This window comes from Dysidea avara, chromosome 3, assembly GCF_963678975.1.
Source record: "Dysidea avara chromosome 3, odDysAvar1.4, whole genome shotgun sequence".
NCBI lineage: Eukaryota > Metazoa > Porifera > Demospongiae > Dictyoceratida > Dysideidae > Dysidea > Dysidea avara.
Genome location: NC_089274.1, coordinates 15306088 through 15323881, shown reverse-complemented (window position 1 = coordinate 15323881; position 17794 = coordinate 15306088). Strand labels below are relative to the sequence as shown.

General features: G+C 36.9%; 2 protein-coding genes across 5 annotated transcripts in view; one reads left to right on the top strand and one right to left on the bottom strand.

The window, feature by feature from the left end:
* Positions 1-287: 287 nt before the first annotated feature.
* On the bottom strand, positions 288-16872 carry LOC136249561 (uncharacterized). Of its 2 annotated transcripts, none has more exons than XM_066041605.1 (19): positions 16747-16872; positions 12231-13472; positions 12064-12165; positions 8611-8860; positions 8159-8338; positions 4027-4196; positions 3904-3967; positions 3431-3760; positions 3224-3376; positions 2750-2921; positions 2213-2320; positions 1951-2039; positions 1858-1899; positions 1659-1801; positions 1450-1600; positions 1268-1405; positions 1075-1215; positions 702-946; positions 288-645 (listed from the first exon to the last, which is right to left on the bottom strand). In XM_066041605.1, exons 2-19 carry the CDS (start codon positions 13460-13462, stop codon positions 453-455), a joined length of 3903 nt encoding a protein of 1300 aa, XP_065897677.1. In that variant the 5' UTR covers positions 13463-13472; positions 16747-16872; the 3' UTR covers positions 288-452. The 2 variants fall into 2 exon arrangements, with proteins under 2 accessions (XP_065897677.1, XP_065897676.1); XM_066041604.1 differs by having other exon boundaries at positions 16778-16870.
* The window catches only part of LOC136249563 (uncharacterized), a 24845-nt gene continuing 23916 nt past the window's right edge, over positions 16866-17794 (top strand). For 2 of the 3 annotated variants that reach the window (XM_066041610.1, XM_066041612.1), the window contains exon 1: positions 16889-16987. The gene's annotated coding sequence lies outside the window, so the exon portion shown is untranslated. Of the gene's footprint in view, positions 16988-17794 lie in introns of all 3 variants that reach the window. The other variant, XM_066041611.1, reaches the window with a different exon arrangement.

Here is a 17794-nt window from a genome sequence, read left to right as displayed (position 1 = left end):
TTTAATCGATAAGCGGCCGCGCGGAAAGGGTCTGGCCACGCGAGACTATTATTAGCCTATGTCACCACCAGATTGCTTAATACCACTGCCCCTAGTGTGCCGAGTTATTCCAGACACATGCAATGTCGGGACAACAATAAAGCTCAAATTTTCTGTATTTAGAATACTTTTCTAGTATCCTGGGCTCCAAAGATGTAATCGTGTTATTACTGTATTGGATTGCACAACAACCCCTGCCACATTACATCATCCACTTCATTACACTACACCTTACATCATGTACTTCCTTGCAGATAAACACATTTATTTATAAATAAAAAATAAATCAATCAATCAATACAGAAGGTTCAAACTGTGCCTCGCGCTAAGACGCTCAACAAATCATACTTACACCATGAGAAAATACACACAATAGAAACATTTATGAATCTATGCAAGTGTAGTCTTTATGATTAATCTTTAACAGTGACAAATTCATCCAGTTCATCACGAAACTGAGAGTACACCAAATCTTCATTTACTATCAGTGGAAAAGTACGTTGGGTAGTTTTCTTCTTGTGTAATAATGCACTCCAGCAACTCAATAATAAATCAGACAAGCTCCCAGATCCATAATACTTATCACTGATGCTTAACAGTCTTTTCCTATAATGATAATATGCATTCAACAATTGTCCATCAATATTATATCATATACTTACCCGCACAGCATGACTATTTTGATAGAAATATACATTAGAAAATAAACAAATGGAAGGACAAGAAGAATGATGGCAGCATCATTGTTGCTGGTACTCAGAAGTTGATCATTATCCAGAAAGTACGCAGTAATAAGAATGAGATCCAACAGTATTGAACATTCTACAAAGTTTACCCATTGTTTAGTATAGGGGCATACTCTTGAGGTTATCACCAATATCAGTATGGCAGCCAATGTTAGAGCAAACTGCAGACCACAATATATATATATATGTGTGTAGGTACATTTTGTGCAACTAATGCATGTTAGTAGGTGAAATAATTATACAGCATATAGATACAGCATATAGATACACCATGTTTTGACAAACTTACTTGAGTATATTCACTCCTGAAATTTTCAAATATAAGGTAGACAAGGAAAAACAATAATCTTCTAAGTAAGTCAAAGCCACTCCACCAGTGACATTTGACTTTAATTCCAAAGCTTATAACATCTCGTAAAGGACCAGCTTTCTATGTTTAAAAATATCTAATAGCTAATGGATGTGTGCTGTGATAGACTCACTTCGATTAAATTAAAGCTTATTGCAAGTACATATGAAGTAAATGGTATCAATACCAGTACTGATACAAGTATTGCTATCACTCCATATGCAAGATGTTTTCCATGGAAACATTGCAGTCCTCCATCAAAGTAGTACACCTGTTACAGTTCATTCCAAAAGTACAATTTTTATACCTACTCACTCTTTTTCCTTTAAACTCAATGGGCTCATACACTTGAACACATCTCAATAAATTCAAACAAGTATCAGCAGTGTAGACATAAGTGATGAGAACCAAAAACCAAATGCCATCAACTGTCTTTCTTTCACTCAAGTATTGTGAAAATTTTGCACTATATAACAAAATTACAGACATCCAGTGGTGTCATACAGAATGACAAATTCACTTACAGGAAAATGTATATAAATGCACACATTGCCATGAGTGCTGGTGGTACAAAGCCAAGCATGGCAACTTCCACTGTGTCTAAGCTTGATGAAATACACAATGGAAAGAAGAGACTGAAACCAAAAAACCTTGATAAGTAGAAATGCTAAAAAACATCACAATGTATTTTCCAATGAAGTTATCATATAAATTTCATATTACCCATTGTAGTCCGCTGTTAGCTCTGTAAACATACCCTGAAACCTACATACAATCAGAGCAACACACATAATATTATATCACGAATATGCATACCTGAATAAAGAAAAGGAATCCTTTTAATGCATTCGGTAGACCAATGTTGAAGTGAATGATTGCCATAGAGACTAGTATGATTATAATGCCTAAGAAAAAAACAACAACTTCATGCATGCATCCAACATTTAAAAACATAAGGTACTATTAAACTCCTAGTTGCAAAAAGTATGTTTCCTTCCTACTAAGGACATTGATATCCAAACATTGAAACTGCACATTTGCATACATAAATTAGGTGTATACAGCTGGTGAAACTCACAGATTAGAACAAACACCACAATATTCCATGCGTCACATGATACACACTCAGCAAGGTTGAGAGCACTCCCATGATTGTTATCATGTGAACATTTTCCACACAGAAACCCTACAAGATTATTGTGCAGTCATTAAATGCAAAGGCTGGTACAAAGTGGTGTATATGTAAATTCTGTTACAATATGATGGTTTTTTCAAACTATTCTGCATAAAAGACATGACCTTGTGCACTTTGATTAGAGGCATGCTGATCTGATTTATTAGGAATATACACAGTATACATGCTGTAACCCACCAGGCTGAATGATTAGTATTGTTTGCATGTGTACACTGATTGGGAGATGATGAGCAAATAGGGTTTGGCTACTTAAATGTCTGGGACTCTAAATGTCTAGATATGGTAGCCACTGTTGGTACTTATTGTTAGTTAAGTGTACGTTAACTTGATATGTACTACACTCATATTTGAGTCTTGTATAACAAAAATTAAATTAAAGTTCAATAAACTTTGCCACTACATATTTCATAACTAGATTACCAGTTCTTCCCTGGTTACACTGTTGATCAGGATCATCATCCATTACTACACATCCTGGTAACCTTCCTTCCCTTTCACCAAGTTTAACATAGGTACAGATATGATAAGGTGGTGGAATTCTTGCTGTCTCAAAGTATCCATTATCTGAATCAAATCCTCCATAATAGTCAGGCTGTATAAATATAGAACATTTATTACTTCAAATTCTATAAACTTATGATATTATTGAATTGTATAAGAATGTGCACTGGCAACTGGTAATTTGTTTTAAAACTTCACAGTTAGTGCAGCACTACAATAAATGATATTATACCAGTGTAATGAGTTGTGAATAAGTGATTCCAATGCAATGAAGGTGTACTGGTACTGAACAAGTATAAGAACTAAGTTATTGCAACTATTAAACATAAAGCATTACTAATCTGTATTTTTACGTACATAGGATGGTTGGCCCTTAATGCATACACTACTTACACGAATGTAAACGTATTTGTTACTTATCCTCTCTGGTCCTAAAATGATATCATTGTTTCTGCTGTATATGGAGACACACTCTCCAGTGGTACTGTTGTATACATATCCGACATGACAGCACTGTATGTTTACAGTCACTACTGTCACACTAACCTATACATATGAAGAATGTCTAACAGTACATGAATATTGTATAGTATAACCTACCACTATTCCTTTAGAAGAATCAGTGAGGTTTAATGAAAATTTGAATGAAAGTTTATAAGAATTATTATGATTTTTACGACAATTATTTTGTATTTGCTTAGCATTATGCATCACTAATGTTGCCTTTTGCGTTGTAACATTTCTTACAACACCAAATGCCGGGGTGACTGTATCATCATTATCCAAATGTATACGGAGTTCATTAGATGGGCCGGCTGTTAGGCTGGCAGGATACAAATAGACTCCATCTTGCTTGTTTCCACTCTGATCCTCAGCATATATGTTCAAGAAGAAATTCTCACCAAGGGAGGCTGAAAGCGTGTCATTCTCCTAGGTAAAGATAGACACATGCAATTGTGAGCCCACAGGAAACATTCTCATAGTCACCATCTTTGGGAAAAATTATCCATTAGCAACACCCACTAACATGTATCACTGACTGAAATTAAGTGCATATAACTAAATGTACGTACCACAATGAGTATACGTGGATCTGTTTCAAATGGTGGACTATTCATTTCAGCATCATTGTTCTTGCTATATAATATTATCACACAATGTAACTAATTCCTACGCAAAACGTTGGCTTTACTTACCTGAAATCAAAAACAGATCTTTCTGAAAATATTGATAAGTCAAACACTTCACTAGCATTAGTCTTAGCAACACGTTGACCCAGAACACACTGGCTAATATCATCAGCAAAGAAAGCTTCACCTTGTCCATTGCTGCTTGTCACATTATTGTGGTCAAATACAAAACTAGCCTATGTATATAGAGCATCAATAATTTTAAATATTACTTTGAAGACAAGACATTAGATATTATGCAATTACATTCATCCTTCACAAGCTCAGTCTTAAATACCTGTCCTACACCTAAAACTACTCTAGTACACATTTATCTCTATTTCAGTTCTTGGTAGTATAGCTCGCTTGATTGTAGGGGCATGATCAAAAAAGCTACAGGATTCATTTTATACAGTTAAATTTGCACAGAATCACAGCAATAGAAAGCAGTGAAACTATAGAGAGGTCACTAGCATATCTTCAGATGTAGGTGACCTCCCTTGTTTCACTACTTTTTAATTCTTTGATCCCTTAATTGAACTTATTCTAATTTTTCCTTGTACTTGTTTGTTTACATAACATTATTATGACTGGTGAATCTGCGCATATTGCATTAGAAGAAAGAATGGCACCAGGTTTATTGTTTTCATCTGAATGCACGCCCCAATATCAATTACTGATATAGTGAAGTGGCCATTACGCTTCATTTTCTGCAATCAATCCAGTAACAACAGGAAACTGGGATGATTCCCATTTAAACAAATGTAGGGAAGCCATCATGTAGCTCACACCTTGCTCTACCAGCAGAGATCAATGGGACACACAGGTAAGTAACCGTACGTACTGCGGTATGCCAAAAAGTACCTGTTGAGTTGAAGCGGCGTCAAATAGTGAAAAAATCTAACCCATAGCCTTAGCCGTTATTGAGTGATGCTTGTCTGAAGACATCAGTCAATCAGTCAGTCAGCCAGCAGAACATTCCACCAAATAATTTTAGCAACCTACTGGAAAAGTTTCAGGTTGTCCTGAAGGTTCTTTTGGGCTTTGTTATATCTTAAGGTGGAAAAGCCCAAACCTTCTTGATCCGCACTATCATACTGTATGATGATGATGTTGGAACTCCATTAACACTACAAAGAGGTAAATACCCTGGAAATAAACAAGTTGATGCTGTGCTGATTCTAAAGACCAAGTCCCCATTAATTACTATCTCTTGAATTAAATTAACCATACAGCATGCTATAGCTCTGTTTTTTTTTTGCCTTGTTTTGTAACAATACATGCAGTACAATAAAATTAAACATATTTTGTAATTCACCAATTATTTTATAATTCATCAATTACATTGCTATGCATTGCTAAGGAAGCGTAACTTGAGCAAACCACTTACCACAAATTAAGCACAGAAGTATCGTTATAGTCCCTAGTGAATTGTTTCACATGGTTTCATACAGTTACCAGCCACACCTCCTTCGAGTAAACACAACGAAAACAGAAAGTTAAGCTTTAATACAGTACGTAAACAGCCTTTATTCATTGAAAGAAGGTATATTTTCTGTAGATCAAAGCCTGTTTGCTCACGTGGGTTTTGGCCAGACATGTATACATGCAGCCACACAATTTTTGCCAAACCAATTGGAGGAAACCAGGTGTGCCTTGTTTAAAATGTTTGTCTGATTGCTCTAGTGGTAAATGCATATAAAACCTTAACAACGTTTTGCACACTTATCAAGGGGCACAAGTACATGTAGACTTCCTTGAAGATTAAATTAAGTACTACCTAAATATCTACTGAGCCCCAGTGAACTGCATAGCTGATTTTATACTGCAATTGTTTGGACTCACATGAATACCAATATGCAATTAAATACGTGGCACACAATGCATGTATTACCCCCTCTGCTATACATACAGGAGACAACAGAGGAGGTTGGCTACATGTTGTAGCCCCCATGACATATTGCTAAGTGTGACTGCACAACCAAACATGGTTTGATATTGTTGTTATGAAGTTCTTTTGTCACATACAGGAGAAGTATCCCTCTACATCATCTTTTCACCCAAAGTTTGGGGAATCACAGTATTCCACAAGAATGGAAAATACATCAAATTGTACCTACTTACAAGAGTGGCGACAAACAATGTATCCGAAATTACCGACCGATTTCCTTATTATGTTGTGTGTCCAAAGTACTAGAACGACTTGTGTATGATAAGATCAGTGATTTTGTTGTTTCGTCAATCTCTCCGGCTCAATTTGGCTTTCTTCCTAACCGTTCTTGTCTTCAACAACTGCTATTTCTCAATTTTATTACCTCCACTCCTAAAGCATGTGTTGATGTCATTTATTTAGATTTCCGTAAAGCGTTCGACAGTGTTCCACACAAAGAACTGCTTTTTAAACTTTATAGTCTGGGAATTACTGGTAATATTTGGAAGTGGATTGAGGAATATCTTACTGGGAGGAAGCAATGTGTATCCATAAATAACAACTTATCTGGCTACCTTCCTGTCACATCTGGGGTACCGCAGGGAAGCATTTTGGGACCATTGTTCTTCATTGCTTATATTAATGACATATCTCAATATATATCTTTCTCAAAGTTATTCTTATTTGCAGACGACGCCAAGCTTACCAAAATTATTAACTCTCTTCAGGACAATAAATCCCTCCAAGAAGACCTCTGCTCATTTATTACCTGGAGCTCACATTGGAACCTTTTCATTAATTATGATAAAACATTTTTACTCCGATTATTCTCATCGTATTTGGTTCATGAATTCACCTATGAATCCCCCAACAGCTCATCCATAAACATTGTCACTTCTCAGAAAGATCTAGGTATTTACATCAGTAGTGACCTTTCATGGACTCACCATCACAATACTATAGTCGCTAAGGCCTACAAGATGTTAGGACTCCTGAGGCGCACATTTGGTGCCTTTCACTCCATTACAACTAAGAAACAACTATATTTGACGCTTGTTTGCTCTCAGTTAACCTACTGTTCACAACTCTGGAGACCACAGTTAACTAAAGATATTACTTCCTTTGAAAGGGTTCAAAGACGCGCTACAAAGTTTATTCTAAATGATTACGATTCTGATTATAAGTCTCGTTTAATTACCTTAAATGTACTTCCATTGATGATGAGATATGAACTAGCTGATATTTTATTTTTTATTAAAAGTCTCAAGAATCCTACTGCAAATTTCAACATTACTGACTTCGTGATTTTCTCCTGCAGTTCAACCAGATCTTCTACCCACAATAAATTACAACATGTTAGACAATTTAACAACCGTGACAGACATTTTTATTTTTGTAGACTACCTCGTTTGTGGAATTCTCTTCCCCCGTTAAACATTGAATCTTCAGTTGCTTCTCTCAAACGTCAACTAAAATCAATATTTTATAATCACTTCTTAGAAAATTTTGATTCTTCTAACCCTTGTACATATCATTACTCATGTCCTTGCTGTAAATGTATGCATACACCGCACACACCCCTATATAATTAATTGTAATTACACCTACTTTTAGTTTTAAACTTTTTAGGCTACTAGCTATGCTAGTAGACCTTCAGTGTATTCCTAACTAATTTCCGTCTTTGTAATCATATCCCTATTTGTATCGTACACTGTAAAGCATTATAATAATAATAATAATAATAATAAAGTATGGTTTGTTTCTTAGCCATATAAAGTGATGGGCATCTGAAACGAGTGCTGTAGGAACTGTACGTATATTAATTTGTACATTAGAATACTTTATATCAATACTGAGGTATCCTGGTTGAATTAGCTAAACTTTTCTTTGAGATCATGAGACATTTAATGACAGATGATCAACCTCATCACTATATGGTACTGCCCAAGCACAACGTCGCACTAGCTCGCACGCGCAACTTTGCTCGTGATTTTAAAAATCGCTAATTAAGGGGCATGGCAACCATTTCACTCGCAATTCTCATAAGCGAAACAGCTGGCACATTGTCTCGTGAGCGAAACAGTTGCCATGCCCTTAATTAGCAATTATTAAAAATCTCAAGCAAAGTTGCACGTGCGAGCGAGTGCGACATTACGCTTGAGCAGTGCCATAGTACAGCACCCTAGAGTATGTATGCATTAAACAAAGTCATAACTACGTATCACTTACATTCCATTTGCTTGGCTGATTCTCATTTTCACCGCCAATGTTATACTGGATGAAACAGTTGTTATTTAAGATCAGTGTAGTGTGATTTCCACCTCTAAAATTTTCTACAGCAATGGCTCCGCCCAGCTGTGAAGCAGTATTGTTAACAAATGCCAGCTTAGCACCAGGTAACAAGTGCATCTGTGAACAAAATTAGACCACAAAGTACACTAGTATTTATGTAGATGTGTTTTAGTATATAAGCATGTATATAAGTGTGTTTTAGTATCAGTGTGCCTTCAAGAGAAGTTCACTACTGCCTATGTATTTTGGTAATTTATCAAAAAAAAGGGGGGGGGGGGGAAAGAAACCATAGTGCTGAGATAGCTAAAGATTCATTCTAGCACAATTCTGTCAAGTAGTACACACTGCTATCAAGCAGCACATAGCACATATAACAAGCTTCTACTAACCAAAGTGAGCTCTCCAAGTCTCATGGCACCACCAAGTGTAGCACCACTGTGATCAGACAACTCCATTTCTCCTTGTACAGTGACCCTGGCATGATTCATATTCAAACCACCACCAATATTAGATTGGAATATATTTCTACCACTGAAGCTCACTGGAAAACGAAGCCCAAGTATAGTGCCAAGAATTCCAAAACGCTTTGAGAATGTTAGTGGCACTGAGCCTCTTAGGTTTCTGTTACTTGAGAATTTGCTACACATTAAAACACACACACACACACACGATGGCAAGGTTTGCTATGCAAGTGATAATCATAATTCATTCATCATTACTTTAAAACACACATATAATGAACAAGGTTAGAATCAAGGAAGTGTTCATAAAGTTAGATATGCAACTTTTGCCCTCGTTTCAAAGGGAAGAGAAGGTGCATAAATACCATGTACAGCACTGCTAACAGTGCTCAGGAATGTAGTAACAAGAAACAGAGTTAGTATATCAAAATTTATCCCTTGTAGGAGGGAGTATATTTTTGATCTAATTAATACATTCCCAGAAATCACATTTCTTTCAACAATGAAGTTTTGTTATCCACAATATAGTGATACTTTATGGGTTCAATTGTAGGTTTTAGTTTTGTGGATGATGTAAAGTTGAGTCAGAGTTAAGCAGTGGACTTGGAAACGAAGGTAGTTCATTCTTTTATTGAATGAAGAAGTCACAGGTTTGTGATTTAGCTATTAGCATTGTGAATGTATATTCACCAGCGTTGAAACCGGGTCGGGTCATCCGGGTCATCCGGGTCACATTTTCTCCGGGTCATCCGGGTCTGACCCGGTTTACAATTTATCCGGGTCTGACCCGGATTGGATCACGTGAGAAACGAAATTGTTCGTTTGACGACGTGGAACTTATAAACGCTATCGCGTAGCTCTTTCGTGAGCCACGCCCACTTATCGCATTACCAACATATGCTCAGTCACGCCCATTTGTTAGTAAGTGCAGTATGTAGCACGAAACTGAGGGTATCTATGGTGAGGAGTAGCTATTGTCAGTAGGTGAAGACCGTTTTTTTTTTTTTTTTTTTTTTTTTTGGTCTTCAACCTACAACTAGGCTGAAGTTGCAATATTTACTCAACACGATTCGAACGCTCAAAATGTAGACTCGTTCGCTCACTCGAGACTAGCCGAAACATGTCTCGGCTTTAATTAATCCGGGTCACATCCGGGTCAAATCCGGGTCTGACCCGGATTGCTATCCGGGTCTGACCCGGATTGCTATCCGGGTCAGTGGGTCATCCGGGTCAGCAGAAGTGACCCGGTTTCAACGTTGATATTCACGACTTTCATGGCAAGTAAAGCAAGTGTTTTGGAACACTTAAAACATCATTATGAGCTTGCGTTTTGGTTATGTGCTAAATTATGCACCCACAATCAAAGCTTTCTGCATGCTCATGTTGGTACACATATATTTGGCTTAAGTAACACCTTGTTGTTATTCTTACGTAGGTTAGCCACAATTGAAATTCACATGTTACAATATGAATACACTCGTTAAGTCATGCTTGCAGTTCCCCACACTTGCAGGTAAGTCACCCAAGTGGAATATAGTAGTTGCCCGATATATTATATATGCACTCGCAATCGTGTCTGCGGCATTTGTGCCTGTGTATATTAAACGGTACGGTAGTACCGTTTAAGTAGGGATCGCCCAAATTTCACGTGCCACCCAAAATTCTGCCTTTAAAATCATCCTAGCAACATTTTATGTGACGAAATCACCTTTATGGAATAGTACTAGTCCATATAATGTACAAAACAGTATTAAATATAACAAAACACTTACAGGTGGCTGGATATAGAATTTTTTTAAATGCCAAAACTTGAATTTAGTATCACTGCCTCACTGACCACAGTTGCAAGGCTAGAAGCCAAACAAAGCAGTGCACAACCACCATTTTACACCACACACCAGTGGGATGTGCTTTTTGGGGTTCTGACAAATGTAGGCCCTCAGTGCCTTATCTTTTCTTTTATCTTCAATCAGGCTGTTTGTCTTCTTCATCCAACGAAACCATATCAAGGTATTAATTTTCCGTATCAACACTTTCTTTCAGCAACATAATATAGACGCCACAAAATTATTTCAGAGCTGGATTTCAGAAGCGCTTCAGACCTGGTGCTATTATAAGAGATATACTAGCTAAATATCTGCAAGTTCGCAATTGGGATCCTGTTCACGATACCACGCCCATCAATTCAAGATCTAGATGGACTAATAGCGATAGAGTATGGAGACCACACCTCTTAACAATCCAGCTGTTTACTTAATAGTAAACAAGATGACCTTACCCCTGATTGGTCTAGCTAGCTGCATACCTCTTGGCTGACTCGAGATATCTCTAATACAACAGTCACTCTAATACAATAGCCATGTATGATTTTCTAATAGAACAGTCACTGTAGCTAGCTGTGCTGCAACAAAAAAATAACAAACTAGTACTTTAAATTAATTTTAAAATGTAAGGATCTATGCAATAAAAAGTAGTGAAACAAGAGATGAATGATGGTATTACAGCATAGCTCAGTGGGAAAGTCCCTACTTTGGCACATTGGCTATAACAATTATTTTGCTCAATGCCAAAGTAGGGACTTTCCCATTAAACTATACTGTAATACCATCATTCATCTATTGTTTCACTACTTTTTATTGCATAGATCCCTACTTCATTTTTAAATTAACAATTTAAAAAAATACTATATATTAGACAAATTAATCAATTTCCCTCGTTACAACTTTTACTTATAGGTAAGCATTTATGGTTAGGATTGCCTGGTCCCATCTAGTATACACAGATGTGTATACTGCTAAAATCTAGACATCTCACAAATAACGACACTTCAGTGTGGTTCCTAAGTGTTGCGGCTGTAATGTGTGTTAATACAAGGTTACAGGAGTAGTAACAGTAAAGTAAAGATCTCTTCACATGTCTTCCATGAACTGTAGCATCTGAGCTGCAGCACAAGATAGATCGCAAGAAAGGCTGCTGCCAGGAAGGGGGTAATGGAGTCACTCGCCATCAGATTCACTAGTGGGATTGATGAGAACACAAAAAGTTCAGGTGTTTTAGTGTTACTTCTGTCATGCGTGCAACTACCACCTTTCCACTTGACATGATTGCATTGTTGGACAATATGTACGTCTCAGTTATAATTTGTATTCAAGAGAAGAAACTGGTTAAACTGAAGACAAAACAATAATTATTTTAGAGGCGCTTATTGTGTATGAAGGTTAAGTAAGCAACTTGAGTTATATTACTAGCATTTATAGCATATTTAATTATATAACTAAGTTACCACAAAAGCAGTAACGCGTTACCCCCCCAACACTGTGGTGTTCACACATGTAACATTTTCTCTCAGATGGATTACACGCATAATTATAAATATCTCACCTGTTTCTTATGTTTACTGGTAGACTGCCAACATCAACACGAGCATACGATACAACTCCAATTGCTGCTCCATACAGTGCAAAGTTTTGAGCAAACGTACAGCTGCAAACATACAGAAAATGATCATATTGTATGTAACTGTGTTCTATAAACAAGCACTGACTTACTTGTCAATAAATGCTTGATTAGAATCAACCCCATCATTAATAGTTGACAATAAACCATTAACAACAAAGCTAATAGATCCAGCAGCAAAAGCTGTATTACTTAAGAAGTACGTATCTCTGACACAAAGCTTGTTATACTCAACCGTACCAAACAGACTGACAGAAATGGCACCTCCAGACCCACCGGTTGAACGCAGGTCACTAAAACTGAGATTACTTAAAGACTCTATGTCCGAATTGCTAGAAGAAAAGTAGGCATTAATTCTGTTAATAAAATCATCCACATTTAGTCTATCAACAGTATCATTTCGTGAGCTTAAGGAGTACCCAAGAACTCTATTTCCATCAAATGTGCACTTAGAAATATCCAAAGTATTATTATTAGAATTTACAGGTAGCAAAACCAAAGCTCCTCCCTGGTTAATAGCCTTGTTATTAGCAAAGTCACAATTTGATATACTGATATAAGAATTTTGAACACCGATAAGTTGTATGTAAACTCCTCCACCATTTCCAAAAGGGATAAACCCATAAGGTCTTGTTTCATCATCAGGGTTGTAGTCTTCAGTCTTGTATGCAATATTGTTTGTAAATGTACACCCTTCAACTGAAATCTTAACACTGTCTTGGCTTCTCAGAAATAATCCAAGACCTGTACCCCTATTTCTTCTAAGATCAGTGTTAATCAAATCTGATAAACTATCCGGCTGTGTACCAACATTGGAGAAGAAATCACAGTGTGTAATTGTAATGTTATTTCCAAATACAATTTGAAGTCCATTATCAGTATTGCGATGAAAAGATGAGTTTACAATTAGTACGTTCATATTATTTAAAATATATAAACCTGATGAAACAGGGCCACAGTTTGTAAAGTTTAAACCTGAGATTACAATATCTACAGAGTTCTCAATGCCTATTCCATTAATAGAGTTAAAGTTGTGAGAAGCAGCAGGACACGCTATAACAGCAAAACCTTCATTCAACTGCTTTGTAATTGTAACATGTTGAAAATTGTTGAAGTTCATACGACTTCCATTAGTAGCATTGTAAATTCCTTGGTATAGAATTACTGTAAAATTTCTGTTGCCATGATGCTCGGCAACTTCGTGAACTTGTTCAGCAAATGAATGACTTCCAGGTGCAATAAAACAAGTTCGGCCAGTACAATTTAATGACCACCCAATACGTACTGAAGCAACAATAACAATGACAACAGCAGTGTGGAACATGTTTACACACCTGTAATAATTGAATGACAGTAATTAGCACGTATTATTGACACATACCTTGTAGTGTATTACATGTAGCTGTAGCTCATAAACACTATGTGCACACGCACACATGCATAGACACATGCATGAGTGCACACATGCACACATACACATGCAAGCATGCGCAAATGCATGCACATACGGTCACACATAGACAAAACATCTTGAGATACCCTATTATTCTCTACAACAAAGCAATCCTTTTACTGTAGTCACAGTGTAGTGTATTCTAATTGTAGATACTGGTTACTGGTAACATTCAGGAGCCTAATTACGAGTATTATTAAATTTTTAGGTAAGCAAACATTACAGTTCTTTCATGCCAGTTTGAAATACGGGTATAACAAATTTCTGAATAAGTCATGAAAGCTTTTCCCAATGAGCTGTGTGGGCATTAAATGGTCATTGAAAAACAGCATAGCTATACTATAGCCTTGCCTTTGTGTTGAAAGGGGGTATGTCCCCTTTGTATGCATACAAAATGAAGAGCAGCTTGAGGCTTTCTCTCAAGAATTTACATAAGAAAGCATGGTAGACATACATGTAATTTGTTAGAGTTGCACTTCCTTAACAGTGCATAGCAACATAACCGATGGATTGTAAGCTACTTAATTACACACAAAGTACATTTATAATTATAATTACAGTAATAAAAATAACAACTAGATAATTAAATACACGGATTGATTAATCCAGCTTATGGTGGTATCATGTAAGTGCCACAAGCAAAGTGGCAGAAATGAACAAAACAACACACAAATTAAATTCAGCCACGATGATTGTGTAGGACACTCAGTATATATGTAATAGCTATAACATGGGCACAAGTGATTTGCCTGAAATGTACACTTGCACTCAGGCCGATGAGTCAAAGGCCTAAGTGCAAGTGCATATATTTCAGGCAAATCACATGTGTCCATGCTGCAACTAATATGGGTGAGTGTGGGAAACTGTAGGAATGCTTGTGAGTGTCTATAAAGCTGAGCTAGAGTTAACCTGTGGACTTGGAGAAGAAGATAGTTCGTTGTTTTACTGAAGAGGTCACAGGTTAGCATTTTATTGATTATAGACACCTGGTGAGATATCACATATATAGCAACGGGTGTGGCACTTAATTGATTTGACCATTAGAGTTGTAAACATATTTACTACTTTAGTTTATTCATGGCTAGTAAAGTAAGTACTTTTGTGCACTTAAATGTATTTTCGTCTTTATATTGTTGTTTTGTAGACACCTGGCGTGATGTCATGCAATGTCAGAAATGAGTTTCAAGTCACCATTGGGTCTGGGATTTTTTTCTGCATTCTTCAACATTTCAGTTACATGTTTCAGACTCCCTGTATTCACAGGCTTTAGCCTTCTCACTGGTCCCTAGTGGGATAGCATTCACAGATATCACTCACAGATATCACTCATGTATAGGACTGGGCATGGCACTTGATTGATTTGACCATTAATACTGTAAACATATTCACTATTTTATGGTTAGTAAAGTAAGTCATTAGTGCACTTAAAACATCATTATGAACTTGCATTTTGGCTTCTGTGTTTAATTGTGTACCCACAATCGAAGCTATCTGCATGCTTGTGTAAATGCACTTATGTTTGGCCTCAGCTACACCTTGTCGTTGTTCTTATGTATGTTATATCCATAATCGAAATTCACATGGTCCCATATAACCTACAATGGACCTGTGAAGTGTCACTGTATTAGATACCACAGTTTCATCAAAAAGAAATCTGATGATTTCTGAGAATGCCTTCCAGGCATTAACGAGAAATGGAGGTAGTGTATCAAAAATATGCTCTCTCCTACGACGAATATATATTTGATATACTATCTCCGTTTCTAGTTAAGTACGTTACGGTATTCCTGAGCACTGATAGCAGTGCTATATGGCATTTATACACCTTCTCTTTCCTTTGAATTGAGGTGCGAGAGTGGCATATTTTAGTATATGTAGCTAATGTGCTTACATTTCAAACGATTCATAGCCCGGGTAGCTATTAAAAGTCTAGATATGAGTCAAGTAAACAGAGTTGTGCAAGCTTTCTGGACTATTTCCTCACTCTGAAACAATTGTATGGTTCACATGTACAAGACAGAAGAATTAACAATAAATGTGTTGCTTTTCACATGTACTTGACTATCATACCATTTTGTAATATACCCTATGGACACTGTACGGTATATTTATCAAAAGTTAGGCATTCCAGTATCCAAGTTTCTGAGCTCCTATGATGATAAAACTTGTTTGTTAATATGCTGAACATTGTGGAAATCTTAATTTTATCATGTGGTTCATGTCTAAGTGAATTCTATGCTGTTGTGCAATCTTTTATAAAGGCTTGTAGTGTATGCAGAATACTTTAAAACTTTGAAAAGCATACCGTCAGACGGAAATCCACTTCAGAGTCAGCATTACAATGACACAACTCCACCTTAGGCACTGTTGCATCACTGTGACACCTCCTCCTTAGTTGTTTACCTTTATCTTATAAGCTACTAGCTTTTAATCTTTTGAGTTATCTATGTACTTGCCTACGCATCACTGTATTGACAAGTGTAAAACTTATTTGCTTACCACAAAGCATGAAAGACCATTGGGACTCAACAAACCCTAAGTTAGGCCACTCAAAATAAATTATCTGTTTCCCATCCTGCTCAGGCATATTTGCATGCAGGTGGGCAGTCCATTTCCTTTATAAGATTGGCAGCTCTTCAAACCATTATTAACCTGGCACAGCCATAAAAGGCTACATAAAAGCATGTTTAAGCTTGTACCTTCATTTTTTAAGTTGCAAAAATAACACAGACGTGAATTTGTGCCGACTTGATAGCCCTGCTGACAAGTGCGCTGACAGTTACAAGATGGCTTTTATTGAGCCAGTAACCAGATGGGAAACAGAGAATTTATTTGGAGTGGCCTTACCTTCAGTACATGTACAAACTTGCAGATAGAAGTTCAAGACAGTCCAGATTAGCTACTATTAAGTGGCTGTCCAATTCAAATGTGTGGGAGCCCAGAAGAAAAATACACCCTTTTCTGCATTAAAGCTCTACGCATGCCAAGGAAGCAACCCAACAAAACTATACATATTTTGAGATCGGCAATCAATACTCTATCTGTTGAGCTAACTTGAGCACCTAAAAAGCTCCTTTCTCAAAATTTAATCGGGCTGGTGAATGCCTATACAATACCCAATAGTCACATATAGCGGGACGAATGATTGGACATACCACTACTCAACCGTGCAGACTCCACTCTCACTTCCAGCAGGCGTGGCGCATTTCTTGGTCACTGACGCTAGTGGTTAGTCGTAGAAAATCCGATCGATGCTGCGAAAATATAAGGGTCGATCGACTTGGTCTTGCAGGTGCACGTGACCTAAGAAGAAAGACCTAGTGGCTTTTCCCAATATGATGGGTGGAGCCTATTCAGACTACAAATCAAGCTAAGAATACGACAGCATCAAAACTGGTATGTGTGTACTGTATGTCTGATCTGTTTGTACGTGTTAAGTATACTGTTTGCACTTGTATGGTGTCTAGGGGCGTAGCTGCCGAAGCTGAGAGTGCAGGATTTTGAATGCTATGGGGTCTTAGCAGTTGCTGAGTAGGCATACTATTATTATTATTATTATTATTAGTGATTATTGTACAGAACTCAAAGTTGAGTGTAAAAGTACATATAACTGTGGCTTTTAAGTAACAGATGTTATGGAGTGAGTGATCAGTAATAAATGTACCCGTGAATCTCTTGTTGTATGAATCTCTTGTTGCTATGAACACTCCTACACTTGTTACATCTGAACTGTGGCTATTGATGGATAAAATACAGCGAATGGTCATTGGTGATCACTGGCAGTTCTGGCATGGGTGTCAGTCAAATGTATATGCGCATGCAATAGCTATATCCAAGACGGTCTAGAGTATGGAAAACTCATCAGTACCAGGATAATTTTAGTGGATTTATATAACACCACTGTAGTTTTTCTAACTTGAATCTGGCTTTCACACAGAGTTGAAGCATTAAAATTTTAAATTTATTATTTAAAAGTGATGAAGGTAATATCTCACACCTAGCTGTAGCAGCTATTGTGCAAGTTGCAACCTCTAAACATGTCATATGGTGTCCTAGCTTGTGCAATAATAGAGCTTTAGACATGCTATAACATTCTTCATGTTAAAGTGCCAGGAACATAGGGAAAAAATCCATCATGCATTAGTGAGTGTAATATTGCTGTTCGGTTTTTCTCCATTTGTCCTTGTTACTAATTTGTGGGGT